Genomic DNA, 14,161 nt, shown 5'->3' on the forward strand with positions numbered 1-14,161 from the left:
TTCATTCAGCATCGCTGGCTAGGCTCACTTTATTTATTGCCTCTCCCTAATTGCTGTGGGTCCAGCGTCACTGTAGGCCAGACCAGGTAAGGTCAGCCTACTCCAAAGGACGTTAGTGAACGAGGTGGGTTTTTACAACAATTGGCAATAGTTTCATTAGATTTTTTTAAAATTCCAGATGTTTATTGAATTCAAATTTCACCATCTGCCATGGTGGGATTCGAACCCAGGTCCCCAAAGCATTTCCCTGGGGCTCTGGATTACCAGTCCAGTGATAATGCCACTACAACACCACCACCACACCCCCCCCCCATATGTTCCTGAGCTTGCCTTTGCAGCTCCAGCAACTGAGGTATGACCAAGTCCAGAGGCTCCTCATCTGACTCAGACTCAGCAGATTTCTGGCCTCCAGCAGTCCTCCAAATGCCAGAAACCTGGGAAGTCCCTGCCTGCTGTGGATCAAACAGTGCGATGGACTCTCCAGATTGTGACCCTGAGGCTATTCTTAAGCTTGGTCCCACCGAGGTGCATGTCTCTGCGCTGATGGAGAGTGTGGTTGAGTGCTGTGATGGGTCTTCAATGAGGGTTTCAGCAGATTCCTCTTTGGAGTCTTCGGGGCTTCAGTCAAGGACCTGGGTCATGGACCGCCCTCGGCTGTTTCCCAGATGTGCCCATGAAAGCATGGCAGTGACCTGTGATACAGGACTTATCACTCACATTATGGTTGTCTGATGGATGTTGCACTGCTGGATCCTCACGTTTTTGAACACCACTGATCTCATCAGCACAGGAATGGTCTAGACCTTCGCCGGCCAGCAGGGTAACTCTATTTTCAAAGACCGTGAGGACCTTGATTTCAGGCATTCCTCCAACAGTGTGCGACTTCTCCCTTTTGTTGTGTGCCAGCTTGTTCATGAATACAGATGGAGAGAGTATAGCAGGTCACCAGGCATGTATGGGTGGTGAGTGGTGCCATGAACGAGATGAGGACAGTGAAGGTGTGTGTGAGAGAGTGAATGGTGATGTCCCTTGAGCTGATAGTGAGTGATATCCCTGAAGATGTTTGATGGATTTATGAGTGTGTGAGTTGAGAGTGATAAGTGTGAGTTGAGAGTGATGAGAAGAGTTGCTTACCCTGCTGGAATGGAGGAGATCATTCATCTTCTTTCTGCACCGGGTGGCTGTCCTCTTTTGCAGGGCGAAAATGCTGACCACGCTAGACCGCCTCCCATGCAGGGTTGGTGACCTTGATTGTTGCCCTTCGCCCAAAGCGGGTCTAGAGGTCATCGCAGCAGGCTTCCACTGCGTCCAGTAGGTGCTCGAGGAAAGTGTCACTAAATCTGGGGGCAGCATGTTTCCTCCCTTTGGCACCCAGCAGTTTGCAGCAGCTTCCTATCCCTTGAAGAATGTTAGCTCTTTGCAGGGGCAGCCTTTAAATATGGCACCTGGTTTAGTGAAGGCCTGATGTGACGGCAGGGCGGGTGAATGAGAGGATGCCCCGCCAGTGACCTGGCATGTTTCCTGGGAATGCATGATTAATGAGGTGGGATTGGAACGATACAGCATGAAAAGCCGCATTGCAGCCAGCGGGTTAAATGTCCTTTTCCCAGCCTGCTACTGCACTTTGTGCTGAGATGATTCTGCCCAAAGTATTTTCTCAGTCAAGTGTTTCAGTTGATTGTCGCAGTAAGCTCAAATGAGTAGATGTTAAAATGTTTCCGGCATCTGTACGTGCAAATTTCGAAAACAAAAGCACCATGTCAAGAAATAGTCTACCACAATAGATGATCAATATTCAGGCCATATGTGCAATATAAGTGACAATTCTGTATAAATCCTTTGGCCACCATTACTGAAGCTTCCAAACAGATTAATAATTACTGCTTTGACTTGATTTTCATTTCAGCCGCACATGTGCATGTCAGGGAAAGGATCCTGAGACCTGTGGTGCTTCCTTTTCCTTTGGCTGTTCTTGGAGCATGTACTTCAATGGATGCAAGTATGCCCGCAGCAAGCATCCACGCAAGTTTAGACTTCTGGGAGACAACCCTAAAGAGGTTGGTTTCATTCACTACATTTTATTGCAGGACTGCATTTAATACTTATATGTGAATTATTGTTACAGTCCTGAATAGGGAGAAGGCAGCTAAATTGTCAGCCTTGGTTCAGTGAGTGTGTTCTTGCTGTTGAGTCAGTTGACTGTAGATTCAAGTCCTACTCCAGAGACTTGAACACAATCTAGACTAACATATCAATGCCCTACTGAGGAAGTGCTGTAATGTCTTTAGTATGAGGCATTATAGGGACACTTTATTGGCTATCTTTGGTAAATATAAAAGTTCCCATGGCACAATATTAAGAATAGGAGAGAAGTTCTCCAGGGTGCTGGCTGACATTTATCCCTCAACCATCACTAAAACACATTAACTGGTCATTTATGTCATTGCTGTTCAAGGGATATTGGCTGTGTGCAAATTTGCTGCTGTGTTTCCAATTACTAAAAGAGTGACTGACTTCAATGGCTGTGATGCACTTTTGGACGTGCAAATTCAAGTTCTTGATCATATATTTCGGCGCTGGGGTCAAAGACTTAGGCAAAATTGTAACTTAAAGTTTTCCACACCTCAAAAATCAATTAACGTGCATCAACAGCACAAAACCAGAAAACATAGGAAAAATCAGGAATCAGAAAAAGCTATACAGTTCAAGAAAAGCTCACTGCTCTAGCAACATCCTCAACATTCTGTTGTTTTGAATAATCACAATGTTAATAATAGCCTGTAATGGCAAGGAGGGGAGAACCAGAAAATATTTTTTCTAATAAATTGAGTCCACTCTAGAACATAAAGGAAATTAAGGCATTGATAATTAACAGTTGTTAGCTGAAAAGTCAAGTTGTCTTGCTAAACAGCGAATAAATAAAAAGTTGCTTAATGGACATGCAACAAGTTATTCAACCAACTACTCTGCACTACTATATTTTACTTGAGAAAAAAAGAATCGAATCATGCTTTCTCAATTATTGGTCGTTCAAGAAAATATTCCAGTAATTGCCTCCTTTCAGAAGTGTGCAATTCATGATTCTGCCACCATATCTGCAATTTCACCACCTACAGATCAAATGACTTTTGCACAAGAATAAAAATAATAATTCTTATATGGGAAATAACACTCACTGGTCAGCAGCAGTACATAGGGTCGCTGATAACTTAAGAATCTAATTACCAATCAATTCAAGTAGAAAATGCACAAGCCCAAAATACTAAAGCATCTTTACAACACTGGTGAACTTTAATTTGTTTACAAATGCAAAATCCACAAGATGACTTAAACTAGAATATATACCTGTGAAGTGTTAGGAACTAGAGATAGTTTAAGCAAATTATATTTGTATTTGTGGGAGTGGGTTTTAGCTTTAAGCTTAAATGTAATTTGTATTTCTGTATTTGTGTGATAGAAAAAGGGGAGAACTTGAGTTTTAGTTTCACTTTAAAAGATGCCTGTGTTTTAATGAGGTTTTATGACTCTTGAAGAGAAGTTAAAACAAAGACAAGGTAGAAAAAGCTGTGCTGTTGCTTAGCAACAGGGGTCCAGGGAGAAGGACCCACAGACACAGAGAAACTGAGTTCAGTTGGTGATTATGCTCGAAGGTGGAGGAAGCAGTTTAAGTCTCTCTCTTGCTGGACATACTAGCAGATTGCTGAAGAAAGTAAGACTAAGAACCTTAGATGAGTTGCCCTAAAGTTAAAGTAACAGTCATTACCATGTGAGTTCTGGATCTCAAGGGAAATACCAAGTTGTCAACAATCTACTGGGAGAGGGAACTGCAGGAAGCAGGTCCTAAAGAAAAAGGAGTAAGGTCCTAAGAAGCCCTTTAAGTTAAGTCAAAGGGCAAGGACAGGAATCTGGAACAAGACCCTGTTCAGTGGATGTGAAAGCAAGTGGCAGAGGGAAAGGCTCCAAATTAAAGAGAAGAAAGCTGCAGGAAGCAGACTTAAAGCAAAATAGGCTTGCGAGAAGCCAGAAGATCCAAGGAGACAGCTGAAGGCTTGTATCTCTTTACTATTGTGGACGTGTGAAGCAGTTGTGTTCTGTGGGCAAGGCTGAGTATCTGAGAGAGAGTGTGTGGGAAGCAAAGCTTTAATGCACGCAGTGATCCAGGGGAGAGGGACATTGGAAGGAGAGTTTGAAACCCCGGAGGTTGGCTCTTGTGGAAGGCATCCGAGAAATAACTTTTGTAACTTGTGTTATCCTTAGGAATCTAAATATATCTGCATATTTAAAGGCATAGGTGTGGGTGAAGGAGTATTGTAATAGAATTTATCTTTTCTTGTTTAGTAAATGTTTTATTCTCTTATTAAAAGTTCATCAGCTGACTCCAGTGACTCTGTTCAGTAGCCACCCTCCACATTTCTCAACAAAAAATAAAAGTTAGGATCTATCAAGCCGGGTTCCATCCTGGGATCTGACTTGTCCAATAGCAACATCAGCTGAGACTATAACAGAAGAGACTCAACCCATGGAGATACTTGACTTGAAGTTGGCAGTTTTTATGCCCAAACTAACTCAAAGTTTCTGCTAATAGCAGTATCTCTACTTGCTTCCACTGAAAGGGATCTGTAGAAATTTATGTTGCATTACTTTATCCATGTAGCTCTACTAAACAATGATCAATCGGATGGCCAAGGAGTTATTCATTTTGGAAGTGTCCACTACAGTCTTCTACTTTGTAGCTAAGAATCCAAAGGATGCCTGCCAACAACGGCATGGACTCTTCCTGAATGAGGATTAAGGAATTCTAGCTACAGCATGAAATTGGGTTCCATTGTTGAATTATCTGGCAAATCTTACAAATTTGGGCTGAACTGTGCTGCTCTCTAAAGGTTTGTCATCAAACTATAAGGATCCAATAGGAAGCAGCAGTGCAAGATTTAACAAACACTGTTAGAGGCTGACTGCAGTTGCTTCTTCCAGTGCGGTATAGACTAGCACAATAGATGAAAACATCAACAATTAGTAACTAAGAAGTACCAATTGGTATGCCAATATTATTCGGTACACTCTTGGAATTGTAAAACAATTCAATAACATTTTTATCAGTTTTAATTATTGGTTTTATTAAATGAGAAATAAAAGTGAACTTTATTGCAAACTGTAAATCCCAACATCTCTGGCTTATATTTGAATCTTGCTTATCAGCAGTTCAAACATTCCAATCAATCCAAATATGATTTCACTATAAATCACAATGCCTTTAACTTCAGCTACACTTTGTAATTCATTTTGTTTATCAAAGTACAATCTTTACACAGAGTGAAAACTGTGAGGGGATAAGTAATAATATTATTGGTGAACTTCATCCATTAATATTGCTAGTGAGTCCTCTTTTATCATCAAAGTGTTAATTTTAATTGTTGTTTTCCCCCTCAGGAAGATTTACTTAAAGAGAGATTACAAACTCTTGCCACAGAGGTTGCTCCACTATACAAGCAGCTTGCACCTCAAGCCTTCAACAATCAGGTAAATTAAATCCTCTGATACAAATCTAAAAGAGTTAATAAAGCTGGAAAATGTATTCAATTCCGAATTGTCATCCAGCACTGCTAAAAAATATATGCCAAATAATTAATGTTTCTGTTATTTCCAAAAATAGTATATAACATTACATACCAAGTCTATGGGTTTAATTTCATCAGGCAACACATTGTTTAACATATTTGCTTACAAACTTTGGTGCCCTATTTTATTGCAGTTGTTTATCTTTATATTCATTCATGGGCTGTGGGCATCACTGGCTAGGCCAGCAGTTATTGCCCATCCCTAATTGCCCATGGGAAGTTGGTGATGAGCTAACTTCTTGAATCGCTGCACTCCATGTGGTCTCGGTACACCCATAATGCTGATCGGGAGGGAGTTCCAGGATTTTGACCCAGCAACAGTGAAGGAATGGCAATATGTTTCCAAGTCAGGATGATGAGTGGCGTGGAGGGGAGCTTCCAATTGGTGGTGTTCCCATGTGTCTGCTGCTCTTGTCCTTCTAGATGGTAGTAGTCATGGGTTTGGAATATGGGTTTGGAGTCTTGCTAAGTTCTTGCAGTGCATCTTGTAGATGGTACATACTGCTGCCACTGTGCATCAGTGGTGGAGGGAGTGAATGTTTGTGGATGGGGTGCCAATTAAGCGAGCAGCTTTGTCCTGGATGGTGTCAAGCTTATTGAATGTTGTTGGAGCTGCACTCATGGCAAGTGGAGAGTATTCCATCACACTCCTGACTTGTGCCTTGTAGATGGTGGACAGGCTTTAGCGAGTCAGGAGGTGAGTTACTCAACGCAGGATTCCCAGACTCTGCTCTTTTAGCCACAGTATTTATATGGCTAGTCCAGTTCAGTTTCTGGTCAACGGTAACCCCCTGGATGTTGATAGTGGGGGATTCAGCGATGGTAATGCCATTGAATGTCAAAGGGCGATGGTTAGATTTTCTCTTCTTGGAGATGGTCATTGCCTGGCACTTGTGTCATGCAAATGTTACTTGCCACTTGTCAGTGCAAGCCTGGATATTGTCCAGGTCTTGCTGCATTGGAACATGGACTGCTTCAGTACCTGTGGAGTCACGAATGGCGCTGGACATTGTGCAAATCATAAACCAGTGTGTTCGAGAAGAAATTAAATTCACTGATATTAATGTGTTGCTTTATAGAATGGTGGAGTCACGAGTTATCATCCACCCAGTGAGTTCCCAATCTCACATGGTCTACCTAGAAGCAATACAAATAATAACAAGACGTTTCACCAGGCAAGGGAGAGCAATCAGAAAGCAAGTCAGCCGATTAATTTTGTGGATCTCATTGCAACTACATACAGGGCAGTACAGGCTGAAAATGGAAAGCATGGTGCCTATCTTTTATGATCAATGGTGCACAGCATGCAAGAACTTAAAGAGAAAAAAAAAGTAAAATATGGCAGAAAATGAATTTCAAAACAAATCATTATATATTGCCATTCAAACCCTTTACTTGTTTCATTGAAACTTTAAAACTCAGACACTAGCAGGATTTATAAGTGAAAAGGAGTTGGTTATCTCTACTTAAAAGTTGATAAGATACCGGGACCGGATGAGATGCACCCAAGGATATTTATGGAAGTGAGAGTGAAACATAGGCCAGGACTTCACGGCCCCACTGCGGTGTGTCTCCCCACCACCAGCGGATGCAGCGAGCCACTTAAATCTCTATTCAGTTCGGCGGGACCGTAATATCACACCGTAATATGACCCCTTGTTCTAGAACCGCCAGCCAGAGTCCCTGCATCCTGTGTGCCCATCCCTGTCAGGATTTTGTACGTTTCAGTGAGATCCCACTCATTCTTCTAAACTCCAGTAATATCAGGTGGGAGGGGCCATAAAATCCAGGCCATAGAAACATAGAAAATAGGAGCAGGAGTAGGTCATTCGGCCCTTCGAGCCTGCTCTGCCATTCAATATGATCATGGCTGATCCTCTATCTCAACACCATACTCCCGTTCTCTCCCCATACCCTTGATGCCTTTAGAGTGCAGAAATCTATCTAATTCCTTCTTAAATATATTCAGTGACTTGGCCTCCATAGCCTTCTACGGTAGAGAATTCCACAGGTTCACCACTCTGAGTGAAGAAGTTTCTCCTCATCTTAGTCATAAATGGCATACCTCGTATCCTGAGGCTATGACCCCTTGTTCTAGAACCGCCAGCCAGAGTCCCTGCATCCTGTGTGCCCATCCCTGTCAGGACTTTGTACGTTTCAGTGAGATCCCACTCATTCTTTTAAACTCCAGTAAATACAGGCTTGTCGGTCCAATTTCTGCTTATACGACACAACAATCCTGCCTTCCCAGGAATCCATCTGGTGAAGCTTTGCTTGCACTCCCTCTATGGCAAGTGTATCCTTTCTTAGGTAAGGAAACCAAAACTGCACACAATACTCCAGGTGTGGTCTCACCAAGGTGTTAATATGGCAATCATCTTGTTAAAACCAATTGCTATTTAAACAGGTGATGGGCATTAATTATCCCAACTGAATAAAGTAAAAAGGTACAGCTGGAACACTTTGGGTTGAAGCTACCAGGAAGTTAGTAACATTGAGGAGTTGTCTTAGAAATAAACCAGCTTTAACCAAGAGAACAGCCTGGATTAATTCTTCCACCACAATCTCTTATTGTGAGTAACACAAGGTCCTGTATAGCTAGACATCCTTGCTCCTGTACTCAAGTCCTCCTGCAATTAAGGCCAATATGCCATTTCCCTTCTTAACTACTTGTTGCACCTGCATGATTGCTTTCAGTGATTGGTGTACAGGGATACCCTGATCCCTTTATACATCAACATTCCCCAATCTATCACCATCTAAATAATACTCTGCCATTCTGTTTTTTCTACTATAGTGGATAACTTCACACTTATCCACATTATACTGCATCTGCCATGTCTCTGCCCACTCACTCAACCTGTCTGAATAGCCCTGAAGCCTCTTAACACCTTTCTCACCGCTCACATTCCCACCAAGTTTTGTGTCATCAGCAAACTTGGAAATATTACATTTAGTTCCCTCGTCCAAATCATTGATATATATTGTGAATATCTGGGGCCCAAGCATTGATCTCTGCGGTACCCCACTAGTCACTGCCTGCCACTCTGAAAAAGACCTGTTTATTCCTACTCTCTTTGCTAACCAATTCTCAATCCATGCCAATATATTACCCCCAATCCCATGTGCTTTAATTTTGCACACTAACCTCTTATGTGGGACTTTATCAAAAGCTTTGTGAAAAGCCAAGTACACCACATCCACTGGTTCACCCTTATCTATTCTGCTAGTTAGGTCCTCAAAAAGCTCCAGTAAATTTGTCAAACATGATTTCCCTTTCAAAAATCATGTTGACTTTGTCTAATCCCATTGATATTTTCTAAGTGTCTTGTTATCACATCCTTTAGAATAAACTCTAGCATTTTCCCTACTAATGATGTTAGGCTAACCGGTTTATAATTCGCTGTTTTCTCCCTCTCTCCTTTTTTAGATAGCAGGGTTATATTTGCCATCCTCCAATCTGCCAGGACTGTTCTAGAATCTAAGAATTTTGGAAGATGACAACCAGCACATCCACCATTTCCATAGCCGCCTCCTTTACTACCCTGGGATGTAGATTATCAAGCCCTTAAGATTTCACCCCCTTTCCGTTTCTTCCCCCTCCTTTTTGTTTTTCCCAATAATTTATATAGATTTTTTCCCATCCATTTCCATTATTTTTAAATGTATTTCCACCCATTATTTTATCTCTACCTTTTAGCCTTTTTAGTATTCCTTCACCCCAACCCACCCCCACTAGAGCTATCTCTACCTTGTTTGTCCTGCTTTCTAGCCTTAATTAGCACATTCCTTTAGATAATATCACCACCTTCAACACCTCTTTGTCCTTTTGTCTGTAACATCTTTTGGTTATCTCCACCTATCACTGGCTCTTGACCTGGCTCTTCTTGTCCCAACAACCCCCCCCCCCCCCCCAACCAAACCAGCTTATATTTCACCCCTTTCCTATTTTTATTTAGTTCTGTTGAAGGGTCATGAGGACTTGAAACGTCAACTGTGCTCTTCTCCACCGATGCTGCCAGACCTGCTGAGTTTTTCCAGGTACTTCTGTTCTTGTAAAAACAAAAACAAAAAAACTGCGGATGCTGGAAATCCAAAACAAAAACAGAATTACCTGGAAAAACTCAGCAGGTCTGGCAGCATCGGCGGAGAAGAAAAGAGTTGACGTTTCGAGTCCTCATGACCCTTCAACAGAACTTGAGTGAATCCAAGAAAGGGGTGAAATATAAGCTGGTTTAAGGTGTGTGTGTGTGTGGGGGGGTGTGGTTTGGGTGGGGGGAGAGAAGTGGAGGGGGTTGGTGTGGTTGTAGGGACAAACAAGCAGTTATTTTTAAATATTTTAAAATCTTTTATGCTCCCCCCACCCCCACTAGAGCTATACCTTGAGTGCCCTACCATCCATTCTTAATTAGCACATTCGTTTAGATAATATCACCAACTTTAACACCTATGTGTTCTTTCGTTCTGTTGTCTGTGACATCTTTTGATGATCTGCTTCTATCACTGCTTGTTTGTCCCTACAACCACACCAACCCCCTCCACTTCTCTCCCCCGCCCCCCCCCCCCCCCCCCCCCCCCCCCCCACACACACACACACACACACACACACACACACACACCTTAAACCAGCTTATATTTCACCCCTTTCTTGGATTCACTCAAGTTCTGTCAAAGGGTCATGAGGACTCGAAACGTCAACTCTTTACTTCTGTTTTTGTTTTTATTTTGGATTTCCAGCATCCACAGTTCTTTGCTTTTATCTCTGTGTTTAATTCAGTGCCACTTCTCTTCAAGAAATGCCTACCTTGAAGAAGTTTTGCTCTGCTCTCCGTCAGGATTTTCGGATCTCTCTTTTGTCTTGTTCACCTTCATTGCTTTCCATTTCTGTCCTGGTGTTTGACAAGGTGTTTAGTAAAACCCGCTTTCTCGGCCATATTTCCTTTCTCAGTGACTGTCTCCATCTCCAACTTACCCCACGTGGATTTCAACTGAAATTCCATCCCCCATGTTTTGAACCCACCACCCAGGATTACAGGTATCTCTGGGTCATACAACGCTCCTCGGACTGCTGTTCCCGTCGCATTCTGAGATCCACACTCAGTGCCATGCACGCCATATGAACACACTCGACCTCTCCCTCCAGCAGCACCGCCGCACCCTTTTTCAAAGCTGCACATGCCCCCAGTTTCATTTTATTCTTCGTCTCATCCGACACCTCAACAAGAAACTTTTCCTCTTTCTCTCAAGTGCTAAGAACGCAAGCTCCAACAACTCATCGACACCAATACCCATCCAGGACCCTCCACCCCTGCCTGTCCCCCTGTCCCCTTCCGGTCTTCCAATCCCAGCCCTGGCTGTGTAGTCACCATACCCCCTGACCTTCCCCTCTCCGACGCTGAACGTTCAGTGCTCAGCAAAGGACTTAGTTTCATACCCTTACACCCTCATCTCAATGAATTTCAGGCTCAGCACGATGCTGAACTCTTCTTCTGCCACCTTCATCTCTGTGCTCACTTCTTTGGGCAGGAGTCCTCTCCCCGTTCAACGGATCCTTTTACCCATCTCCAATATTCTCCTTCCACCTGGACCCCTCCCTCTGGATTCTTACCTTCTCTTGATCTTTTCATTGAGAACTGTCGGCGTGACATTAGTCGTCTCAATTTCTCTGCTCCTCTCACCCATTCTAACCTGTCTCTCTCTGAACTTACTGCACTCCGTTCTCTCAGGTCCAACCCTAACATTGTCATCAAACCCGCTGACAAGGGTGGTGCTGTTGTTGTCTGGCACACTGCCCTCTACCTCGCAGAGGCTGAACATCAACTCGCAGACACTTTCTCCTACCTCTCCCTGGACCATGACCCCACCACTGAACATCAAACCATTGTTTCCAGGACTGTCACGACCTCATCTCCTCTGGAGATCTTCCTTCCACAGCTTCCAACCTGATAGTCCCGCTCCTACCTCCTACCCAAAATCCACAAACAGGACTGTCCCGGCAGACCGATCATGTCAGCCTGTTTCTGCCCCAAGGAACTCATTTCTTGCTATCCTGACACCTTTCTCTCTCCCCTTGTCCAGTCCCTTCCCACCTACATCTGTGATTCCTCTGACACCCTACGTCACATCAACAATTTCCAGTTCCCTAGCCCCGACTACCTCCTCTTCACCATGGACGTCCAATCCCCCTACACCTCCATCCCCCACCAGGATGGTCTGGTGGCTCTCCGCTTCTTCCTCGAACAGAGGCCCGAACAATTCCCATCCACCACTACTCTCCTTCGACTTGTTCTCACACTGAACAATTTCTCCTTCAACTCCTCTCACTTCCTCCAAATAAAAGGTGTGGCTATGGGTACCCGCATGGGCCCCAGCTATGCCTGTCTCTTTATGGGGTATGTGGAACATTCCTTGTTCCAATCCTACTCCGGCCCCCTCCTACAACTCTTCCTCCGGTACATCGATGATTACTTCGGTGCTGCTTCATGCTCTCGTCGGGACCTGGAAAAATTTATTAATTTTGCTTCCAATTTCCACCCTTCCATCATTTTCACATGGTCCATCACTGACACTTCCCTTCCCTTCCTTAACCTCTCTGTCTCAATTTCTGGTGATAAGACTGTCCACCAATATCCATTACAAGCCTACCAACTCCCACAGCTACCTCAACTACAGCTCCTCACAGCCCGCTTTTTGTAAGGACACCATCCCATTCTCTCAGTTCCTTCGCCTCCGTTACATCTGTTCTGATGATGCCACTTTCAAAAACAGTTCCTATGATATGTCCTCCTTCTTGTTTAACCAAGGTTTTCCACCCACGGTGGTTGACAGGGCCCTCAACTGTGTCCGGCCCATCTGCCGCGCATCCACCCTCATACCTTCTCCTCCCTCGCAGAAACATGATAGGGTCCCCCTTGTCCTCTCTTATCACCCCACCAGCCTCCGTTTTCAAAGGATCATCCTCCACCATTTCCGCCAACTCCAGCATGATGCCACCACCAAACACATCTTCCCTTCACCCCCCCGGCGGCATTCCGTAGGGATCGTTCCCTCCGTGACACCCTGGTCCACTCCTCCATCACCCCCTACTCCTCAACGCACTCCCACGGCACCTTCCCATGCAACCACAGAAGATGCAACACCTGCCCCTCCGCTTCCCCTCTCCTCACCGACCAAGGGCCCAAACACTCCTTTCAAGTGAAGCAGCATTTCACTTGCACTTCCCTCAACTTAGTCTACTGCATTCGTTGCTCCCAATGCGGTTTCCTCTACATTGGAGAGACCAAACGCAGACTGGGTAACCGCTTTGCAGAACACTTTCGGTCTGTCAGCAAGCATTACCCAGACCTCCCTGTCGCTTACCATTTCAACACCTCCACCCTGCTCTAATGCCCATATGTCCGTCTTTGGCTTGCTGCATTGTTCCAGTGAAGCTCAACGCAAACTGGGAGAACAGCACCTCATCTTCTGACTAGGCACTTTACAGCCTTCTGGACTGAATATTGAGTTCAACAATTTTAGACCATGAACTCTTTCCTCCATCCCCACCCCCTTTCTGTTTCTTCCCCCTCCTTTTTGTTTTTTCCAATAATTTATATAGATTTTTCTTTTCCCACCTATTTCCATTATTTTTAAATGTATTTCCACCCATTATTTTATCTCTACCTTTTAGCCTTTTTAGTATTCCTTCACCCCACCCCACCCCCACTAGAGCTATCTGTACCATGTTTGTCCTGCTTTCTAGCCTTAATTAGCACATTCCTTTAGATAATATCACCACCTTCAACACCTCTTTGTCCTTTTGTCTGTGACATCTTTTGGTTATCTCCACCTATCACTGGCTCTTTACCTAGCTCTTCTTGTCCCAACACCCCCCCTCCGACTTAAACCAGCTTATATTTCACCCCTTTCCTATTTTTACTTAGTTCTGTTGAAGGGTCATGAGGACTCGAAACGTCAACTGTGCTCTTCTCCACCGATGCTGCCAGACCTGCTGAGTTTTTCCAGTTATTTCTGTTTTTGTTTTCCCTTAGGATTTATCAGCTTTCAGTCCCATTAATTTCTCCAGCACTATTGTTTTAGTAATACTAATTTCCTTCAATTCCTCCTTCTCAATAGACCCTTAGTTCCCTAGCTTTTCTAGGAAGTTATTTGTGTCTTCCTCCATGAAGACAGAACTAAAGTAGTTATTTAATTGCTCTGCCATTTCCTTGTTCTCTAGTATAAATTCTCCTGTTTCGGACTGGGGGCCTACATTTGTCTTTACTAATCTTTTTCTTTTTACATACTTATAGAAGCTTTTACAGTCCGCTTTTATGTTCTTTTCAAGCTTACTCTCATATTCTGTTTTTCCCCTCTTAATCAATCGCTTGATCCTCTTTGCTGAATTCTAAACTGCTCCCAATCCTTAGGCTTACTAATTTTTTAGCAATTTTATATGACTCCTCTTTGAATCTAATACTATCCTTAAATTCTTTTGTTAGCCATGGCTGGGCTGCTTTTACTGTAGTGTTTTTGCACCAGAAAGGAATATATAACTGTTATGA

At 43.6% G+C, this 14,161-nt stretch overlaps 1 protein-coding gene across 12 annotated transcripts in view; it reads left to right on the forward strand.

Annotated features, from left to right (window-relative positions):
• tet3 (tet methylcytosine dioxygenase 3) overlaps window positions 1-14,161 on the forward strand; it is a 535,430-nt gene that overhangs the window by 455,199 nt on the left and 66,070 nt on the right. For all 12 annotated transcript variants that reach the window (XM_041209398.1, XM_041209399.1, XM_041209408.1 and 9 more), the window contains 2 exons: window positions 1,907-2,057; window positions 5,431-5,520. In XM_041209398.1, the coding sequence (XP_041065332.1) occupies window positions 1,907-2,057; window positions 5,431-5,520 (241 nt within the window). The remainder of the gene's footprint in view (window positions 1-1,906; window positions 2,058-5,430; window positions 5,521-14,161) is intronic.

The sequence above is a fragment of the Carcharodon carcharias genome, chromosome 17, assembly GCF_017639515.1.
Source record: "Carcharodon carcharias isolate sCarCar2 chromosome 17, sCarCar2.pri, whole genome shotgun sequence".
Lineage (NCBI taxonomy): Eukaryota > Metazoa > Chordata > Chondrichthyes > Lamniformes > Lamnidae > Carcharodon > Carcharodon carcharias.